Genomic DNA, 22304 nt, shown 5'->3' on the forward strand with positions numbered 1-22304 from the left:
GAAATAACAGTAACAAAAGGAACAAGACAGGGATGCCCGTTATCCCCGTTACTATTCATAATGATACTAGAGATTTTACTAAATTCGATCAGAAACAACAAAGAAATTAAAGGAATCAAAGTGGGCCAACACGAATACAAGACTAAAGCGTTTGCAGACGACCTGGTCGTTACAATCGAAGACCCACTAGACTCAATTAAAGAAGTACTTGCTGAAATCGAACACTTCGGGGAAGTAACGGGCTTTAAATTAAACAAAAGGAAAACAAAAATTATAACCAAAAATATGCATGTAGATCAAATTGAGGAACTACAAAGAGAAACAGAAATAGAAGTGTCCAAGAAAGTAAAATATTTGGGGGTATGGGTAACATCAAAGAATATAGATTTATTCAAAAATAACTACGAAACAACATGGAAAGGGGTTAAGAAAGATATAGAAATATGGAGCAGACTCAAACTATCATTTTGGGGCAGAATAGCCACAATTAAAATGTCGGTCCTCCCAAGAATATTATTTTATTTCCAAAATATCCCAGTGATCAAAGGCACAAAGATATTTAATTCCTGGAACAAAGTGATTTCTAAATTCATCTGGCAAGGGAGGAAGCCGAGAATAAAATTTAAAATTCTGACTGACGCTAAGGAAAGGGGAGGCTTCGCCCTGCCAGATTTGAAATTATACTATGAGGCCTCGTGCCTATGTTGGGTAAGAACCTGGATAAAACTAGAAGACACGGAAGTGTTAGATCTAGAGGGCCACAACAATCGATTTGGGTGGCATGCTTACTTGTGGCATGAAAAGAAGAAGGTGCATAGGGAATTTGTTAAACATATTTTCAGGGGTTCTCTGTTGGAAGTATGGGAAAGGTATAAAGCTGCGTTAGAACCAAAAACACCAAAGTGGCTGTCACCACTAGAAGCCATGTCGGTTACCAGGAAAGATAAGAGTACAAAATGGGCAACTTATGAACATCTGCTAAAGAAGGAGGAAGGAGAATGGAAGTTGAGACCATATGAACAGGTTAAGTTTTTAGTCTATGATTGGCTACATTACCATCAGATAAATGGAATGTTTAAGAAAGATGTTAAGGAGAATGGATATGCGGATAAGAACTCCAGATTCCAAACAGAGATTTTAGATAACAACATAAAAATCCTGTCCAAAATGTATAAGCAACTTTTAGAATGGAACTTAGCTGACGAGGAAGTCAAGGTTGCAATGATTCATTGGGCTAGAGATCTAGGTCGAATTGTCTATTTCGAAGAATGGGACAAACTTTGGAATCAACATCTAAATTTTTCGGCCTGTGTGGTACTCAAAGAGAACCTAATGAAAATGTTCTATCGCTGGTACTTGACCCCAGTTAAACTAGCCAGAATGTATGGATCATGTAACAAATGTTGGAAGTGCAAAGAAAAGGAGGGGTCCTTCTACCATATGTGGTGGGAATGCCAAAAGGTTAAAAAGTTTTGGGAGAGTGTTTATAACGAACTAAAGAAAATATTAAAATATACTTTTGTTGAAAGGCCGGAAGCGTTCCTGCTTGGTATGGTGGGAAGGGAGATAAAGAAAGAAGATTACAGGTTATTCCAATATGCAACTACGGCAGCAAGAGTTCTAATAGCTAAAAATTGGAAATTAGAGGGTCTACCGACACTGGAGGAATGGAGATACAAACTATTGGAATACGCGGAGATGGATAGGCTGTCAGGCAAAATAAGATACTTAAAAGATCAGAGATTTGTTAAAGATTGGGAAAGTTTTACGAAATATCTGGAAAACTTAACTGATGATCAGATAACTCTAGTCGGCTTCAAAACTGCTTTGTAATATCTAAGGGTAATGTCAAAAAGGACAGGGGAGAAGGTAAATGACTTACGGCATTACAATCAATGGAATGCAGATATATTGCAATTATCAGAATGGACGATTCGTGGTAAGATTGAAGGAAGTCTTTATTTATGTAGTATGTGATGATTTGATTTATTATATTCTGTATTTTGTATTTTGATTTTGTAAACCAATAAAAAGCATTATGAAAAAAAAAAAAAAGAAAAGAAAACTACAGTGGTGCCTCACAAGACGAAATTAATTCGTTCCGCGAGTTTTTTTGTCTTGCGATTTTTTCGTCTTGCGAAGCACGGTGTCGGAAAAGTTTTGGAAAAGCTTCAAAAATCACCAAAGTCTTCAAAAACCTCAAAAAAGGCTACCACACCGCCTGCTACGAATTGCTCCTCAAAGCCAAGTCGCAACTGTATTAACGGTTTTAAGAAAAAGGAAACAAACTTGCAAGACGTTTCCGTCTTGCGAAGCAAACCCATAGGGAAAATCGTCTTGCGAAGCAACTCAAAAAACCGAAAACCCTTTTGTCTTGCGAGTTTTCCGTCTTGCGAGGTACCACTGTACTTAGAAAACAGCGTCTAAGCTACGTATTTTAACTCAAGACTTCCCTGGCAGGCTGCCCTCTAGGCAGTGGGGACTGTGGGATGTGATGCATAAGTAGCAGTCAAGTACAACATTCCTTGTTTTCCTAGAGTGGACATGCAAAGAGGATGTTTGTTCCAGCCAGTCGAAAACTTCCTGTTTCCTCCTGGGCTGGAGCATCCTTCCTTTTGCATGTGACCAGAGGTGGGCGTGACCTTACCTGTGCAGGTAACAAAAGCACAAGACATGCAGCCCCCCTCCCTTCTTCTCCATCTTCCTTTCGTCTTGTGAACTGCAGTGACTACCAGTCTGCAGTCACTGGGATTAACCCCCTATATGGGGTGGATCCATATCTACATATTTGTGACTAAGCCTGCCTTCAGGGATCCAACTGTGAACTGATGATGTGAGTAAACTTCTTTTATATATACAGTGGACGCTCGGGTTGCGAATGTGATCCGTGCAGGAAGCACATTCGCAACCCGCAGCGCCGTGTCTGCACACGTGTGGGTTGCGACTCAGCGCTTCTGCGCATGTGCAAAGTGCAATTTAGCGCTTCTGAGCATGCGCCGAAACCCGGAAGCAACCCGTTCAGGTACTTCCGTGTTGGGCGTGGTGCGCAACCCGAAATCGTGCAACCTGAAGCGTCTGTAACTGGTATGACTACTTTAAACAAGATTGTGGCGTATTCTTTTAAGAGGGATATACGGGAACTTACTAGGAACCGGTGGGTTAAACCACAGAGCCTAGGGCTTGCTAATCAGAAGGTCGGCAGTTTGAATCCCCGTGACGGGGTGAGCTCCCGTTGCTCGGTCCCTGCTCCTGCCAACCTAACAGTTCGAAAGCACATAAAAGTGCAAGTAGATAAATAGGTACCGCTCCGGCGGGAAGGTAAACGGCATTTCCGTGTGCTGCTCTGGTTCGCCAGAAGCGGCTTAGTCCTGCTGGCCACATGACCTGGAAGCTGTACGCCGGCTCCCTCGGCCAGTAAAGCGAGATGAGCGCCGCAACCCCAGAGTCAGTCACGACTGGACCTAACAGTCAGGGGTCCCTTTACAAGGTACCTAATAGTAAGAGGCTTAAACTAGCCTGCAACCAGCTATCTGCTCTGCGTTTAAAAGGGGGATGTAAAACTCTGCTAAGTTCTGGAACCATCCCCAACCTTTGGCCCTCTAGATGTTTTGGCCTACATCTCCCATGATCCCTAGCTAACAGGACCAGTGGTCAGGGATGATGGGAATTGTAGTCCAAAACATCTGGAGGGCCAAAGGTTGGGGATGCCTGTTACAGAACTTGCTAGCGCAAGTTAGAAAAGGTATTAATAAACAATATATCCTCTGCTGCCTCCCTGAACACTCCCACAGGGACTAGAGCTCAAACCTTGGGCAGGGAGCCAGGATTCCTGCTTCTACGGCAGAACAAGAAGCTAGTCCTTAATGATCAGATGGGGAACTTATTTTAAAAAAAGGAAGAAGGGATTTTCGTTTCTAGCAAGGCACTTACACGGAAGAGAAAGCGGGGGAAATACCACAGAGCTACAAAACATGGGAGCTGCTCCACTGTCGATCTCGGCCGCATTTGGATCTCATTTCATGCATTGCTCCCGTCTGATGGAAGAGAGAGAAAGAGATCGAGGTTAGGACTAAGCAGCAGGAATACCTTTTTGAAGGCAAAAGCTGTTTGGTGGTGGAAAAAACAATGCTGTCCAGGGTTGTAAAGACTGCAGAGAGAATAATTGGGTGCACTCTTCCCACCTTGGATCAAATCTACGCTTCCAGGTGCCATAAGAAAGCGGCAGAGAAGCGCAGGATCGTGCGCACCCTGGAAATGATCTCTTTCAGCTTCTGCCTTCTGGAAGAAGGTACAGGGTTATAAAGATTAGGACTAGCCGCCTGAGAAACAGTTTCTACGCAAATGCAATTCTGGTTCTAAATTCAGCATAAGGGGTCTCTGTAGTATAGTGTATTTTATAGTATAGTATAGTATAGTATAGTATAGTATAGTATAGTATAGTATAGTATAGTATTTTAAAATGGGGTTTCAGAGTTTTTAGGGGTTTTTATAGTATAGTATAGTATAGTATAGTATAGTATAGTATAGTATAGTATAGTATAGTATAGTGTATTTTTAGGGACACGGGTTGCGCTGTGGGTTAAACCTCACTGCCTAGGACTTGCCGATCATATGGTCGGCGGTTCGAATCCCCGCGGCGGGGTGAGCTCCCGTCTTTCGGTCCCAGCTCCTGCCCACCTAGCAGTTCGAAAGCACTCTTAAGTGCAAGTAGATAAATAGCTACCGCTTTATAGCGGGAAGGTAAACGGCGTTTCCGTGCGCTGCGCTGGTGCCGGCTCGCCAGATGCAGCTTCGTCACGCTGACCACGTGACCCGGAAGTGTCTCCGGACGGCGCCGGCTCACGGCCTCTTAAGTGAGATGAGCGCGCAACCCTAGTCGGTCACGACTGGCCCTGACGGGCAGGGGTACCTTTACTTTACCTTATAGTGTATTTTAAAATGGGGTTTCAGAGTTTTTAGGGGTTTTTGAATGTTTTATGTAGTTTTTCAGTTTCATTGATCTGTATGGGACAATGACAATATTGTATATTGTATATTGAACGGAAGAGCTTGGAAGGTAGCGGACCCTCCTTTTTCAAGCAGGCCCATCTGTCAGGATTCCTGCATTGCACGGGGTTGGACTAGATGATCCTTGGGTTCCCTTCCAAGTCCTCCATTCTACGACGACGGTGTCGGAAGTGGTCCTGCCACAGCACCTTCGATTCCTCGCATCCCAGCTGGATGCTGGGGTTCGTAACCAATGGCTCTCGAGTAGATTCTTTGAACAGGCCTAAGTTAGCCCACCTTCATTCGTTCAGATGGGTCTACTCAGAGGAGGTTGGATCCGGCCCACGGGGATGCAGAGTGCAGGACTGGGGAGATGAATTGTGGGACGAAAAGAGGAGGGCAACTCATAAAACCACCACCTTGGAAATGCAGAAAGGGCCTCCAAGACAAAATAAAAACACCAAAAAATAGAAGAAAAGAAAAAAGAGAGAGGGGGGGAATAAAAGGGACTTCCAACCCTCTGTTTGTCAGATACAAAAAAAATAAATCACTGAAAATATTCACTCTATATTCAAGAGAGCGGGGCCCTGAGCTATAGCTTGTTTAGCTTATACGTAAATCTGGCACTGGGGGTGAAGCGACCGGGGTGGCAAAGGCAGGGCGGGTTTTTGGCTGGCGCTATCTCAGCTGGAGAAGCGAGGGCGCGGCGTCTGGCTGCTGTTCGGATCTCCCTTTCGCACACAAGACTCTCAGCGCCAGCTGGTCGAGGAAGGATGAAGCCCAGAAGCACACAGAGGCATGTTTGCAAAAGGGGAGGGCAGGCTGTGGCAAGCCCAGGTTTTGCCAGCCCTGGCGTTCTGAACCTGTCAAAGCTGCAGCTTTCGAGCCTGATTAATAAGCAGGGCTCTCTGTTCCCTGGCAAACGTCAAAAACGTCCTCTTCCATCTCACCACATTGTTGGAGGGGTTGTGATCAGCTTGGCACAGCTTATCCTTTATGGCAGGAATTTAACTTTGACACAAATGGTAAATATTACAAGGATTGCCATACGTCTGGGGTTTTTTTACTTTAAAAAACTCACCAACTTTCCTTTAAAAATTGAACAATTTCCCCCCAAAAAAGCTCAGCCAACTTTGTGTCCGGACTTCTTGAAATATGGCAACCCTAATAGAAATCATGAAGATGGAGTATTTAAAAAAGAGAGGGAAATGTTTGCAGGATATTTGAAGAATCGTGTTAACAGGTTAAACTTTAGCAGGGTAAACTCAGCAGTTTAGAGTATATAAAGATAGGAGGCGGAAGGAGAACAAAAGAATTTATGGAGCAATTTAAAAATGCAGCCGTAAATGGGTATATATACAGAACCACGGAAGGGGAAGTCGATGATTCTGATTGTATGAGTAAATTGAATGGAATGTGAAAATTTGTAATGGAAAAATGTATATTTTTTTTCATTAAAAAAGAAATACTAATGAAACGAGGGTTTGCTGTCCAAAATTAATGTTGCCAAATATTTCTGATGATACCAAGATTGTCAAAAGAACTGGCCTTATATATGATCTTGACAGATGGGCTAGTAATTGCATCTCAACAGAAAACAGCCCAGAATTTCGCACTTGGTATCGCTCGCTTTGCAATATTGGTATAATGGAGCAAATTATGCATGATTTGAGATATTGACAAGGACCAGAAGCTCCAGACACTTTAAATATGATTATGCGTTCCTTTACAGCTAAACCAGTCCACATCACAAGCCTGAAAATGTTTGGGATTTTGGTTGTTGTTTTTTTAACCCATGTGCAACTGAACTCATTCTACATGCCTGATTTACAGTTTTGTTTTTCCTCTTTAGATTTGCATCTGTGACTGCAACTGCCCTCTCTGGTTTATATACATTATAAAATTAAATAAAAAAACAAAAAAACTTTACAAAACCAAAATTAAAAATGAGGCCAGTTCGGCTGTCGCCCTCAAACAGCCGCTAGAGGGCAGGCGAGGGCAAACCTTTCCTTCCCCATAGAACCTAATGAAAAACCCACTTCCTGCCATTTGCTAGAGTGGATGGGGAAGGTTTGTATCTGCTGCGTGGAAACGCCCAACTCCTTCTGAACCCAAACCGAACCGCCAAAGAGAACAGAGGTTTACCATGGGAAGACCCTCATTCGCCATGTCTCCGGACCCGATGTGCGTCAGGTGGACGAAATTCATGGGCTCCCCTATCATGCTGCGGTCGATTCTCCGCCGCGTCTTCTTCGGCTGCGGGGGGAGAGCGGAGGAACAGGACAGAAGGGAAACATCACCACCGGAGTCGAGGAAACACAGAAACGGGGCTTCGCCTGAGCCAGAAGGCGAGCAAAGCCTTTGGCGCATTGGAAGCGCCACTTGGAAGAGTCCGGTTGCTGGGTCAGGCCAAAGGGGGTCCATCAAGTCCAGCCCCCCTTGTTCCCACAGAGGCCAAATGCTCCAAGAACCGGACTGTCTCGCCAGAGTGGTGCATGCTCTGGTTATCTCCCGCTTGGACTACTGCAATGCACTCTACGTGGGGCTACCTTTGAAGGTGACCTGGAAACTACAACTAATCCAGAATGTTGCTGCCAGACTGGGGACTGGGAGCGGCCGCCAAGACCACATAACACCGGTCTTGAAAGACCTACATTGGCTCCCAGTACGTTTCCGAGCACAATTCAAAGTGTTGGTGCTGACCTTGAAAGCCCTAAATGGCCTCGGTCCAGTAGACCTGAAGGAGTGTCTCCACCCCCATCATTTAGCCCGGACACTGAGGTCCAGCGCCAAGGGCCTTCTGGCGGTTCCCTCATTGCGAGAAGTGAGGTTACAGGGAACCAGGCAGAGGGCCTTCTCGGTGGTGGCACCCACCCTGTGGAACGCCCTCCCACCTGATGTCAAAGAGAACAACAACTACCAGACTTTTAGAAGCCATCTGAAGGCAGCCCTGTTCAGGGAAGCTTTTAATGTTTAACAGACTACTGCATTTTAATACTTTGTTGGAAACTGCCCAGAGTGGCTGGGGAAGCCCAGCCAGATGGGTGGGGTATAAATTCTATTCTATTCTATTCTATTCTATTCTATTCTATTCTATTCTATTCTATTCAGAACCTGGAAATCTGGATAGATTGCACCTGGAGCTGGAGGTTCCATAGGAACACCCAAAGATCCTGGCTACCAGATCAGGCCCAAGGGGACCCATCCAGTGGCGTAGCGTGGGGGGTGCAGGGGGGGCCGGCCGCACCGGGCGCAACATCTGGGGTTAGGGCAAATCCACAGGTTAGGGGGCGCAAATCCACGGGTTAGGGGGCGCAAATTACTTGCCTTGCCCCGGGTGCTGACAACCCACGCTACGCCACTGGACCCATCTCTTGTACAGAATCCGGTTCTTAAGAGTAGCCAACCAGAACCCGGATGGAAAACCGCAAACAGGAGCTGAGCTCTGCCCTCCTGCAGTTTCCAGCAACTGGTATTCAGAATCATAGCTGCCTCTGAGATAGACTCATGGAATTGTAGAGTTCGAAGGGACCCTGGGGCCATCCAGTCCACCCCTGCAACACAGGAATCTTTTGCCCAATGGGGACTTTGAACCAACGAACCCGAGAATCAGGGTCTCACGCTCTACCGACTGAGCTATTGGAAGCAGATTGTCGGATGAGGGCGATTTCTGCTCATTTGTCATTAGACCTGTTAGTGATTAATTACCGAAAATCTCTATGTGATTTAAGAGGCAGTTTTTAATGTTTGATGCCTTATTGCCTTTTTACGTTTCGCTGGAAGCTGCCCAGAGTGGCTGGGGAAACCCAGTCAAGTTATACCTTGTGCCACAGAAACAAGAGAAAACAACACGATCCGTCCAAATAAACAGCTGCAGGAAACTTTGCCAGTGTGTTGGTAACAAAAACAGTCATTATCTCAAGCCGCTGTCACACTGTACATTCAATGTACTCTGATACCACCCTAAACGGTCGAGGCTTTCCCCCAAAGGATTCTGGGAGCTGTAGTTTGTTACAGGTGTGAAGAGTTGTCAGGCGACTGTTCCCCACTATTCGCCTCCCAGAGCTACAGTTTCCAGAGTGGCTTAGCAGTCAACCCCTCTTGGGGGAAATAATAATAATAATAATAATAATAATAATAATAATAATAATAATAATTATACCCCGCACATCTGGGCGGCTTACAGCATACAGTGGTACCTCGGTTCTCGAACGTAATCCTTTCTGGAAGATGGTTTGACTTCCGAGGTGCGTTTGAAAACTGAGGCGCAAAGGGCTGGCTGAGAGTTCAATTGGAAAAATGGAAAAACAGGCAGCGGAAGCCGTTTGACTTCCGAGGTGCGTTTGAAAACGGAAGCAATTACTTCCGGGTTTTCGGCGTTTGAAAAACGTTCGGCTTCCGAGACGCTCGAAAACCAAGGTACCACTGTATCTTAAAACATATTAAAAACGTCGAGCCTTAAAAAACGCTTGCCAACTCTCTGCACTGGAGCATTCCAAGGGCAGGAAAAACCACCCCCAAGGGCCAAATTCAGACCTCTGGCCTGCTGTTCTCCACACCTGGGCTAAGAGATTCGGGACTACCCACCTGCTGCGATTTCTCTACGACGCAGCAACCCAGCTTGTGCCAGAAATCGCTCATATTCGTTGAGGATTCCAGCTTTCCGCCTAGTGGGTCGATCTCCTCTCAGATACTGGTAAGCCGGACCCCTTTCCACGTGCCGGATCCTTCTCTACGCAGGAATGTTTCTGCGACCGCCGCGACCCAAAGCTGCTTTCTTCCTCCCCACCACCACTGTAGGGTCCAGAAAATTCACACGGCGGCCTCCGAGATCATTCCGCGAGCTGAGACGATTCTGCCGTTCCGGAGAAAAGACGCCGGCGGAGATTTGCGGAGTTTGTTCCCGTGCCCTGACAGCGAGGCAGAAGCAAATAGGACTCCTCGGACGTTGTTTGAAGTCTACCTTTGGGGAAGGGAGGAAAGAGAGTCATTTAGGAGATTTTAAATATTCCTTAAGAACATGAAGGTGTCAGAAGAGGCGTTCTGGATCAGCTCAGCAGCCTGGTCTCATAGCAGCCATTGTACAGACAGGAAGCTGGGGTTAATGGGTCACTGGTCTGATCCTGCAACAAGGCTCTTATTTTTATATGGAGGGCTCCCCCCCCCCCCCGCTTGAATCGCTCAGAAACCCCACCCACCCTTGGCGAATCCAGGGTCATGTTGAGGAACGATGGGAGGCTGAGATCTGACTTCCTGCAAATCCTGCGCTGCAAATACTCCAATGGGAGCTGCGTGACGACAGCATTGCGTTTCTATGTATATAGCAAGAAACTCCAAACAGCATCAGCTACGAGTATTAGGATCGCAGAGGCTGTGGTGTTTTTTCTGGCCAATTAATTTGAATTTCAAAGAATTTAACTTCAAATTTAGTACAAGTTGAAAATATTTTTTATAAGTTGGTTTCCCCTTGATGTTTTCATTCCCACCCTTTCCTGCTGTATTAAATGTTTGTTTTCCTTCTGGGATTGTACCCCAAAATGTGTTTTATAAACTTGTCTCCGACCGTAATAAATTATCTATCTACAACATACTTTTATCTATTATATTTCCCCTTCATTACAATTAATTATTCCTTCATTTCCCCCCATTTAAAAATTCATTGTCGATTTCCCACCCGCTGCTATGTTAGATCCTGTTCGCACTTCCGTGGACTTTAATAATTTTCCAGATAGTCCAAAGAAGGCTCCAAACTTCCATAAAGCTTTCAATATTTCAACATCTTAATCTCTTAATTATACTGTCTCCTTTGTCATGCCCAAGGCTTAATAACCCTTTCCTGCCCTGTTTTGGTCCTGAGGGGGAAATTCTCTTTTGGGGAAGACTGTTAATTTGACTTTACTTCCCTTTTCTTAAAAGGACACCTTCTTACTGAAGGGCGTTGCAACGCAGATCGCCCCACAATTTCCCTTCGAGGAAGATCAGACCCAGCAGATAAGACCTCCTTTTCTACTGGTCGACTTGACTGCTCTCTGCAGATAACAGGAAACCGAATGTTTCCATAGAACCAGACTGGAGTGACTTATTTTTCGTAAAAAAAGAACTCTAAACGAAAAAGACGCCACTTCCTCATTTTGAAAGCGTTGCCACAGAGAGAGACTCAGCGAGGGTCACTGGCTCTGGGGCTTGGATTTCCCAAGCTTTCGCGGCCGCCTGCGTCACACGACAGGCCGGAAAGTCATAACACAACCGCTGCGCAATCTGATGTGTGTTTACTGAAAATTGAGCCCACTGAGCTCAGCGGAGCTTGCTCTGCGTCGGATCCCAGCCTTGCAAATAATAAAAAGCCCAATTTTTTAAAAAAATACAGAGGTCACACATTTTGAGCACTCTTACAACGCTTAAGGAACCATAGTTCCTCTCTGCAAAGAATCTTGGGAACTGTAGCTGACCTACTACGGTGCTGCGGTTCCCAGAGCCCTGAACAGAAACTATGTTTCTCAGCAATATTTGTGGGAAGCCATGTGGCCAGTTGGTTAGAGAGTGTTCTGGTGGGCAGAGATTTCAGTCCCCCACTTTTTTTCTGAACAAACACAAACCACTGTGTTGCAAAATGTAAGAATCTGCAAAAATGCAATAGCAACACAATGACTAATAACTGTGAGGGAATACAGTGGTACCTCGGGTTAAGTACCGGTACTTAATTCGTTCCGGAGGTCCGTTCTTAACCTGAAACTGTTCTTAACCTGAAGCACCACTTTAGCTAATGGGGCCTCCCACTGCTGCTGTACAGCCAGAGCACGATTTCTGTTCTCATCCTGAAGCAAAGTTCTTAACCTGAAGCACTATTTCTGGGTTAGTGGAGTCTGTAACCTGAAGCGTATGTAACCTGAAGCATATGTAACCCGAGGTACCACTGTATATCATGTGTTATGATGTCATTCAAAATATACGACTAAGCCACTTTAAAATGATGTATATATCATACAACACATCTCACAAAATATACAAGTAACTTCAAGTTGTTATGGGTATCAGAGTCAAACAAAGAATCAAACAGATCAAGGAATAGCAAGGAACGCCAAGCCGTCTCTCAAAGGAAGACATCTCACAAAAGTCTCAAATAACAACAACAATAACAACAACAACAATTTTTTATTTGTACCCCGCCATTCTGGCTGGGTTTCCACCGCCACTCTGGGCAGCTTCCAACAAAGATTGAAAATACATCAAAATACATAAAAAAGGAAGACGTCTCTCCGAAGTCTCAAAGGACAGTCTATCCGGAATAGTTCAACTGATTCGGAATAAGGTCTTCATCAGCTGGAAATGGAATATAAGGCATTGCAAGCAATGAATGACAACAAAACTGTTTTGTTCCATAGGTTAACTTTTCTTCTCCCGGTCCTGAATTGTCCAGCATTCAGCTTAGCTGGAGGTCCACGAGTTCGAGTGCCACAAGAGAGGCAGGAAAACTCTTCCCTATCCGCTTTCTCTATGCCGTACATCATTTTATAAACTTCCACCATGTTGCCTCTTAACGATGGATAGATTCGAACTCTGGTCTCCCAGGCCTTAGTCTGACACACTGGGATCTTTTCAACCAGACTCAAGACTGGACAGATAGAGGAGATCCTTCTAAATACAGATCAGGGCATGAGCTCACCCTAGCGGTTGGAGGCAAATTCATGGTGGAGGAGGAGGCTATCAGTGGCTACTAGCCAGGATGGAACCTCCAGGTCCAGAGGCAGTCTATCTAGATTTCTAGGTGGTTGGGGGCAATTGACCACAGAGGGAACAGGATACCGGACTAAGATGGGCCCCTTTTGGCCCGATCCGGCAATATGCTCTCCTGATGCTTCTTATGCTGACTGTTCTGTGCTTTGGTAAGTGAAGGCGGAGGGAAGGAGTTTCCGCCGGGGATTTCGCAAAGCGGAATTAAGAAGAGATTTTTGTTAAAGGCATCATTTGAGCAAACTGCTGGGGAAGGCCCAGCCAGCCCCCAAGTCTGTCTGCTGTGGGATCAGCCAGACAGGAACAATGCGCGGCCTTCATCCCTCCGGCGGGGCTGGCCGGCAGCCGCTGCGGCTGATCACCAGGGTTCCCGTCTGTTGCCAAAGGATGACGGAGGCACCGGGACAGAGTCATGGAGCAAATTGCTGTTTTTGCAAGCGGAGAAAAGCTTTGTCAGGAAGAAGGAAAAACGTGACTCAGCAAAGAGTCTTTGCTCCTTTTCCTGGGACGGGAGAACGTTCTCCCCCCCCCCCCAATTTTTTTTTTATTAGTTTTCACAATATTATAAACAAACAAGACAAACAAACATAAATCATAGCCTTATTGAAAATTACAGTTATTAACTTTGTTAAGTGACTTCCTCGCTTCCCCTTGGTTGAATTTCATTGCATGTCCTTTTAACGGTTTTCCAAATCCCAATTTTTATGAAATTTAACTTAAAACATGAACATCCTTTGATCTTATGGAATTAAACATATTAATTCATCACTTAACATAAATAAAATCCCATTAAGTATCTGCAAGCTATTTTCAGTTAGTTTAACTTAACAAATTTAACTAAATAATCATTAAATTTATTCCACTCTTCCTGATACTCTTCCTGATACTCCACCAACGTTCTCTCGGGGGGCTTCCACAGATTTCCTCCGCTCGCTTTGCGATCCTTCAAGGTCCCCAAATTTGAGCCGTGTCCGCATGGCGTCCACTTGAGAAACTCCCCTTTCCCTCAAACAGGCTTCAATCCAATTAGGAAATGGAAGCCGTGGTTCAGCGGAGGTGTGGACGTAAGAAGAGACTTGCAGCTGGATCAGGTCCAGGCCTGGTCCAGCCTCCTGTCCTCTCAAATACGACCCTAAGAACTCAAGAATTCAGATAGACTACCTCTGCACCTGGAGGTTTCATACAAACACCATAGGAACCCTGCAGCTGGAACAAGTCAGCAGTAACACATCTGAATAGCGGTGGAGGGAAACCACCGGACAGGGAAACACAGTAACGCTCGAATCCTGCACACGTTCTCCCCCACGATGTCCACACACCCCTTGTTTCTAGCTCTCTTTCAAATCAGAACCAGTGAAAGTCCTGTCTGAGTGCCTGGAGGCAGTTGGAGGATGGATGGCGGCTAACAGATTGAGGTTGAATCCTGACAAGACAGAAGTACTGTTTTGGGGGGACAGGGGGCAGGCGGGTATGGGGGACTCCCTAGTCCTGAATGGGGCAACTGTGCCCCTGAAGGACCAGGTGCGCAGCCTGGGAGTCATTCTGGACTCACAGCTGTCCATGGAGGCACAGGTTAATTCTGTGTCCATGGCGGCTGTCTATCAGCTCCATCTGGGACGCAGGATGAGACCCTCCCTGCCCACAGACTGTCTCGCCAGAGTGGTGCATGCTCTGGTTATCTCCCACTTGGACTACTGCAATGCACTCTATGTGGGGCTACCTTTGAAGGTGACCCAGAAACTACAACTAATCCAGAATGGGGCAGCTAGACTGGTGACTGGGAGCGGCTGCTGAGACCACATAACACCGGTCTTGAAAGACCTACATTGGCTCCCAGGACGTTTCTGAGCACAATTCAAAGTGTTGGTGCTGACCTTGAAAGCCCTAAATGGCCTCGGTCCTGTATACCTGAAAGAGCGTCTCCACCCCCATCGTTCTGCCCAGACACTGAGGTCCAGCTCCGAGCGCCTTCTGGCGGTTCCCTCCCTGCGAGAAGCCAAGTTACAGGGAACCAGGCAGAGGGCCTTCTCGGTAGTGGCACCCGCCCTGTGGAACGCCCTCCCACCAGATGTCAAAGAGAACAACAACTACCAGACTTTTAGAAGACATCTGAAGGCAGCCCTGTTTAGGGAAGCTTTTAATGTTTGATGTATTATGGTACAGTATTTTAATCTTTTGTTGGAAGCCGCCCAGAGTGGCTGGGGAAGCCCAGCCAGATGGGCAGGGTATAAATAATAAATAATAATTATTATTATAATATTATTATTATTACTTAAGGCAGCAACAACAGAGGACCGTGGGAAGAATTCACCCTGCACCAGGGAAGGTGTTATTTTGGCCCCGGGACTAATGTCAAGGCCAGGGAACGAGTCTTCCAGGGCCTGCGCAGGAGGGGAAAAATAAAACAAAACAAGATTTTCGCTTCCTGTTTGCCTTCGGGAATGAAATCACCTGGAGACCCGTTGCTGAATTGGACTGATGGCCTGCCAAATCAGGCATCCCACTTCCAACCCATCAGACGTCCCCCGGCAAGCAAGCAAGCAAGCCCTCCCTTATTACCCATCCCTAGGAAATAGTTATATTCGGCGGTAGACTGCTCCTGTACATGGAGGCTCCATCTGCTTCTCCAAGCCAACAGATGGCAGTAGACCAACCTAACCACACAGGATTTTCCTTGACAGATCAGACCAACACGGGTCCATTGTGCCCAGTCGCCTGCTCCTGATGGAGGACAGCAAGTTACTTCCTGGAAGCTTATAAACAGGGCAGAGAAGAACAGCAGCAAGAATACTCATTGCAAAGTATTGGAAGACACAAGATCTACCCATCTTGGAAGAATGGCAGATGAAGGTGATAGACTATATGGGACTGGCAGAAATGACTGGCAGAATCCGTGACCAGGGAAGAGAGACGGCGGAAGAAGATTGGAAGAAATTTAAAGACTATCTCAGGAAACATTGCAAAATTAATGAATGTTAGAACGATGTTGATTTTAGAAATTAAGTGGTTGTCAGTTGTAATGATTAAGTAAAAAGAAAAGAAAGGCCAAAAATTAAGTTAAATTAAGGGAGAGGATTTGCTGAACTAATGAATTAGAAATTGGAATACAGAAAGGGGAGGTATGAGGAGGTCAGGGAAGTAAGTTATAAGAAAATAAGGGATTGAAATTATACTTGTTTTTGTTTGTGTTTTGTTTGTATTACTGTTTTTTCTTTTATATAACTTTTGAAACTTTAATAAATATCTTAAAAAAAATAAAATAAACAGGGCAGAGAAGAAACAGCCCCCATTCTCGGTTTCCCCTCTCATTTTCTCTGGGGTCTGGTATCCTCTCATTCTCTTCCAGAAATTTGCCTCGCCCCGCTTTTAAGGCTACCCGAGCCTGTGGCTACTACTTCACGTCTTCCGGCCGCGTAAGAGTCCATAAATTCAAATTAATTGCCCAGGGAGGACACAACACAGGGCGAACACTCAGGTACACGCCACCCAGGAGAGCGCAGTAAGGTGGCAACGCCCCTAACTGTGACAAAGCCGGAAAAACAAAGGTATAATTGGTTTTATACATCGTGGTGTAGCGGTCAGAACCTGGGAGACCAGAGTTCGAATCCTGCCACGCAGGCATGAAGCTCACTGGGTGCGGCCCCAGGGACTAGTCAGTCTCTCAGGCTAGTCTACCTCACAGGGCTGCTGTAAGGATATAAATCGGTAGTACGACTCATGCAACACGTTGGCGACTAATATACAAACAATAATTACCAAAACAATTATACATTCTTTATCAATCTTCTGAGAAAAATACAAAAGCCACAGGGACTTGTGAACTACCCAACTTAAGATGAACTTATAATGTCTGGTTTCAATGGATTTTTCAAATGCTTAACTCAGTCTTTTGTTATCTTTATCTTTTTAGGTAAGTTCATGAAGATACCAATGAAGGGTAAGTTCGGTGTTGTTCACAATACTGAGAGATGCTAGTGGAGTTGTAGATGGATATTAATGAAGTTGCAGACAGGATCTACAGCTTCACTAGCATCTCTCAGTATTGTGAACAACACCGAAGGACCTCAGGTGGTGTACATGTTTCTCCATATTTTATATTACTATCAAGCATAGAACAAAATCATCCCAGAAAACAGGTGTGAAATATTCAAGCAGAGTGAGAGAGAGAGGGCCAGAGACATCCGTAATACCGTATTTTTCGCTCTATATGACACACTTTTTACCTCCTAAAAAGTAAGGCGAAATGTGTGTGCGTCTTATGGAGCGAATGCAGGCTGCGCAGCTATCCCAGAAACCAGAGGGATCGCTGCGCAGCGCGCCCTCTCGCTGTTCTAGCTTTTGGCTTAGCAGTGCGAAGCCTCCTCAGGGCAGCGGGAGCCTTCATCTAGCTTCTGGGATAGCTGCGCAGCCTGCATTCATAACAGACACACACATTTCCCCTTACTTTTTAGGAGGGAAAAAGTATGTCTTATAGAGCGAAAAATACGGGCTGCCCTTCTCCCTCCTTGGGGAAAAGCCTGCAAGTGCCGCATACACGCTCCTCGCGGCTCGTGAAAGGGAGCGCTGAGCAGAGCCTGGGATGCATACAGGCTCTGCTCAGCGCTCCCTTTAAAGAATATTTCTTTCCTTTCCTTCCCCCTCTAAAAACTTTTCGTCTTATGGAGCGAAAAATACGGTGCATTCCAGACTTCTGACATACAGTGGTACCTCGGTCGTCGAACGGAATCCGTTCCGGAAGTCCGTTCAACTTCCAAAACGTTCGGAAGCCAAGCCGTGACGGACGTTCGGGTTCCAAAGAACGTTTGCAAACCGGAACACTGACATCCGGGTTTGCGGCGTTCGGGAGCCAAAACGTTCGACTGGCAAGGCGTTCGCGAACCAAGGTATGACTGTAATAGAAACGACAAGTCTATAAGAAGAAAATTGGCAGGGATACCTCGTTTCTCCAGGGTGATGAGCTGTCTTTACAGAAAACCTTAGTCTGTGAAGCTCTGCAGATATTTCACCTTTATTGTTTTAACCACAGCCATTTATTGGCTATGGTGTGTGTGTGTGTGTGTGTGTGTGTGTGTGTGTGTGTGTAGATCTACTACGTTCTACATTTAATTCCCCCAACAGCGCTGCAGAGAAGGCTAGGCTGAGAGACAGGCTGGTCCAAAGGCACCAACAGACAACAACAACAACAGGTGCCACATAACACCCACTCCACATTTGTAAGGAAATCAATCTTTTAATGTGGCAGCACCTACGGAACTCCTTGCCTCTTGATATCAGGCAGATGTCTTCACTGCACTCTTTTCAGTGCCTGCTAAAAGGGTTTTTTATTGAGACGAGCTTCCCCAGACATGGAGAATGTGTCTAAGAGACACAAATCCAGAATCTTCCCAGGAGGACTGGAAGCTTTTTTTCTAGCCTATTGAAAAAAAAAATTCCCATATGTGAAATCCACAGCGGGGTTTGAAGTTTAGGGAAAAATAGCAGAATATTTTAAGAAACCCATGAAAGTGGATGAAACTGGGTATGGTGGAATTTTAAGACACAATTGTATGCAATCGTGATTATAAATATCGAGGGAGGGTGAGCGGGAAGACATTGGTATGGCAGAATAAAGATAACTGTTGAGTGATAAAATGTAACTTTGAACCTTGAAATAAAAGAAAAAGAAATCTGAAAAAAATGCGGATGTATGTTTTGATCAGCTTTTATTTTATGGCTGATTTTATTTTTTTTAATGTTCTGAAGGTTTTTTTATTTTACTGATAATTCTATCGTTTATTATCTTTGTAAAGTGCTTTGTAAAGTCCGAAAATGAAGGGGAAATGTGTGTGCGTCCTATGGGGCAAATACAGGCTTTCGCTGAAGCCTGGAGAGCAAGAGGGGTTGGTGCGCACCGACCCCTCTCGCTCTCCAGGCTTCAGGAAGCTATCCGCAAGCCTGGGGAGCCCGGCAGGAACTCCCAAGGCTTGCGGATAGCAGCCTGTTCTGGGGGCTGGGGTCGGGGAAAGCTTGGGCTTCCCCCGCCCCAGCCCCGTGCCTGAGGGGGGGGGAAATATTTTTTTTCCTTTATTTCCCTCCCCCCCCCAAAAAAACTAGGTGCGCCCTATGAGCCGGCGCACCCTATAGGGCAAAAAATACGGTATTTGATTCCTTGATTCCTGGCCCTTGGGGTCCCAACTCTACAATTTTGTGATTCTCTGATTCTAAAACCCCGCTTCTCCAAGCTGCAGCTCTTTTGGGCTAACCAGAAGAGACAGCTGGAAGGCTGAAACTCTCCTTGCCGCAGCAGCTATATTTATCTGTTTGAAATATTTCCCGTCCACCTTTCTGGGTCAAGACAGAGGCACCTCCCAAAATACCCAGCTTGTCATCGAACGAAACCTTAAAATACCAACAAACCAGTAAAACCTTAAGCCACCCAGCACATTAAACCTAAAATCAACTCCAATGATTGCAGTTAAAATTGGCACCAAAGAAAGAACAGGGGAATGTTGAAACGGAGGCGAAAGGAAGCACCGAATGGGGAAGGGTCGTGGGTCAGTGGCGTGCAGGAAGATCCGGGTTCGATCCCCAGTGGCTTCTCCAGGTGGGGCTGTGGGAGAGGGAGGGGACCCCAGCTGCTGCCAATCAGTGTGGACAGTACTGTATTAGATAGGCCAATGGTCTGACTCTGTACAAGTTTCCTAAGCAGAGGTTGCAAAACCACTCCAGGGGCTCAGCATCGTGTCGGTGACGACCCGGGCGCTGACCAATCAGTGCTGTCTGCCGTGTTGGGTTTTGCTTTGAAATAGTGGTAAACGTCTCAGAGAAATGAAAAAGTGGATTTGGGCACCAGGTGCCATGAGAACACTTCCAAGTTTATCTATGAGACATAGAGATTAGATAGATGATAGATAGATAGATGAGGGACTCAGATGGCGCTGTGGGTTAAACCACAGAGCCTAGGACTTGCCGATCAGAAGGTCGGCGGTTCGAATCCCCGCGACGGGGTGAGCTCCCGTTGCTCAGTCCCTGCTCCTGCCAACCTAGCAGTTTGAAAGCACGTCAAAGTGCAAGTAGATAAATAGGTACCGCTCCGGCGGGAAGGTAAACAGCGTTTCCGTGTGCTGCTCTGGTTTGCCAGAAGCGGCTTAGTCACGCTGGCCACATGACCCGGAAGCTGTACGCCGGCTCCCTCGGCCAGTAAAGCGAGATGAGCGCCGCAACCCCAGAGTCATCCGCAACTGAGCCTAATGGTCAGGGGTCCCTTTACCTTTACCTAGATAGACAGACAGACAGACAGACAGACAGATGACAGACAGATAGATAGATAGATAGATAGATAGACAGACAGACAGACAGACAGACAGTCTTGAATCTTTGTAAACTCCCTTTCTATTGACTTCAGCCAGCCAACTTCACTGAGCTCTCTTTGGCTCCTGCTAAAACATTTTTGTTCTGGCAAGACTACCCAGGTGTGTAGAACGTTGACGTGTGTTTTAAGCTGTTTGTGGCTCGTTGGTTTTCAATTATTGTCCAAATGTTTTTAACCACTAACTCCATTGTTTTATTAATAATTTATTTTCCTGGGTAACTGCTTTGAGATTGTTGTTTTGAGCAAGCAAGCGGTATACATTTTTTTTTAACAAAATCAGTCAATAAATCTGGACTCTGACTCGCAAGGGCCAGTCCCAGATGATGGGAGAGGCTATGGCTACGTTTGGACAAAGAGAGGCAAGGAGGTTAGTAGGCAGGTGGACCGAATCATAGAATTGTAGGGTTGGGCCTCATGGGTGATCTTGTCCAGCGCTTCAAGAGTCTCACAGCTAAAGAATCCTTGAAAGATGGCCATCCAAACTCTGTTTAATAACCTCCAAGGAAGGAGAGTAGAACAACCTTCCAAGGTTGTCTCAAACAGGTCTTGCCATTGGAAAGCTCTTCCTAATGTTTAGTTGAAATCTCCTGGGTCTTCAGTCTTTGACCCGCAAGGGCCAACCCCGGGGCTCAGCGGGAAACGAAAACGTGCTGTTTGCACATGCTCAGAGACACCCACGCCACTATCGGATAGTACACCCACGAAGGACCTTAAGGTCCATAAATAGCAGCACCCTAGAGGTCCCGGGCCCTAAGGAAGTCAGATTAGCCTCAACCAGAGCCAGGGCCTTTGCAGTACTGGCCCCGACTTGGTGGAACGCTCTGTCTCATGAGACCAGGGCCCTGCGGGATCTGATTTCTTTCCGCAGGGCCTGTAAGACAGAGTTGTTCAGCCTGGCCTTTGGCTTGGAATCAACTTGATCCACTTCCCCTCTTTCCTTTTTCCTTCTGTGATGGAACTCCTACTTGGGGACTTCCCTGGCTTTTTTTCTGGCCCACATAGGACCAGACTGGATAGTTAGCCTTGGTGAAGACTTGATGTTTTCATTCCCCAAAAAGTTTTTGAGTTTCTGCTGAAATGAGGCTGCATTTTAATGTTGTATTTTAATCTTGTTTTTTTAAGTTGTATTTCAATCAGTTGTTTTATATCTGGTGTTAGCCGCCCTGAGCCTGGTCTTGGCTGGGGAGGGCGGGGTATAAATAAAATTCATTATTAATATGGTTGTTGTTGTTGTTTAGTCGTTTAGTGGTGTCCGACTCTTCATGACCCCCTGGACCAGAGCACGCCAGGCCCTCCTGTCTTCCACAGTTTGGTCAAACTCATCCTGGTCGCTTCGAGAACACTGTCCCACCATCTCGTCCTCTGTCATCCCCTTCTCCTTGCGCCCTCCATCTTTCCCAAAATCAGGGTCTTTTCCAGGGAGTCTTCTCTTCTCCTGAGGTGGCCAAAGTCTTGGAGCCTCAGCTTCAGGATCTGTCCTTCCAGGGAGCACTTAGGGCTGATTTCCTTCAGAATGGAGAGGTTGGATCTTCTTGCAGTCCATGGGACTCTCCAGAGTCTCCTCCAGCACCAGAATTCAAAAGCATCACACGAAGGAAATAAAACAGTGTTCGTGCAGGCATTTATTCCCACCGGCTCGCCTCTCCAAAAAGCCACACCTGTCCTCGTTTCAGGGAGGAGAAATAACTGCCGTGTTACAGGGAGGCGGGGAAGGACGGATCCGACCTGCCCTGGCACGACCGGCCTCCCCGAGGCGAAAGGCCAGCCCTCCTGGCCCAAACTGACTCACCTTCCTGCCTCAACCTGCGCACCTCTGACTCATCTCTCCACCTGGACCGGGGTGGGGCGGCAGAAAATAAATAAGAAGGAACCTGAGAAGTGGGAAGCCAGGCGGGCAGTTTTTGGAGGCAGGAATTCGGCGGTGAAAGAGCAGTTTGCGTAGCCACACCTGTCACCTGCATCAGGTGTGCAGGGCTGGCAAAGTCGCTTTGGGGTCAGGCTGCCAGGCGACTGATTGGCAGGGCTGTGGTCCCGCCTGCCTGCCCAAGCCGGCCCGCAGGGTGGGTGTTAACCTAAGAATCTGGCTCCCTGACTGGATCCAGTTTCCCTCAGAATGGGATCTTACCAAGTCCTACTCAGAGCAGATCCATCAAAAGAAATGGTCTTCGTTTAGGACCCATCTGTGCCATACGTTTAAAATGGCATTGTAATAATAATAATAATAAATTTTTTTTAT

At 46.2% G+C, this 22304-nt stretch overlaps 1 protein-coding gene across 2 annotated transcripts in view; it reads right to left on the reverse strand.

Annotated features, from left to right (window-relative positions):
* The window catches only part of CDC42SE1 (CDC42 small effector 1), a 47751-nt gene that overhangs the window by 5168 nt on the left and 20279 nt on the right, over positions 1–22304 (reverse strand). The window contains exons 2-4 of one of the 2 annotated variants that reach the window (XM_028709753.2): positions 9574–9945; positions 7132–7242; positions 3931–4034 (exon numbers count right to left, since the gene is read on the reverse strand). In XM_028709753.2, the coding sequence (XP_028565586.2) occupies positions 3963–4034; positions 7132–7242; positions 9574–9627 (237 nt within the window). In that variant the 5' untranslated portion in view covers positions 9628–9945 and the 3' untranslated portion in view covers positions 3931–3962. Of the gene's footprint in view, positions 1–3930; positions 4035–7131; positions 7243–9573; positions 9950–22304 lie in introns of both variants that reach the window. The other variant, XM_028709752.2, reaches the window with a different exon arrangement.

Source organism: Podarcis muralis, chromosome 16, assembly GCF_964188315.1.
Source record: "Podarcis muralis chromosome 16, rPodMur119.hap1.1, whole genome shotgun sequence".
In the NCBI taxonomy this organism is placed as follows: Eukaryota; Metazoa; Chordata; class Lepidosauria; order Squamata; family Lacertidae; genus Podarcis; species Podarcis muralis.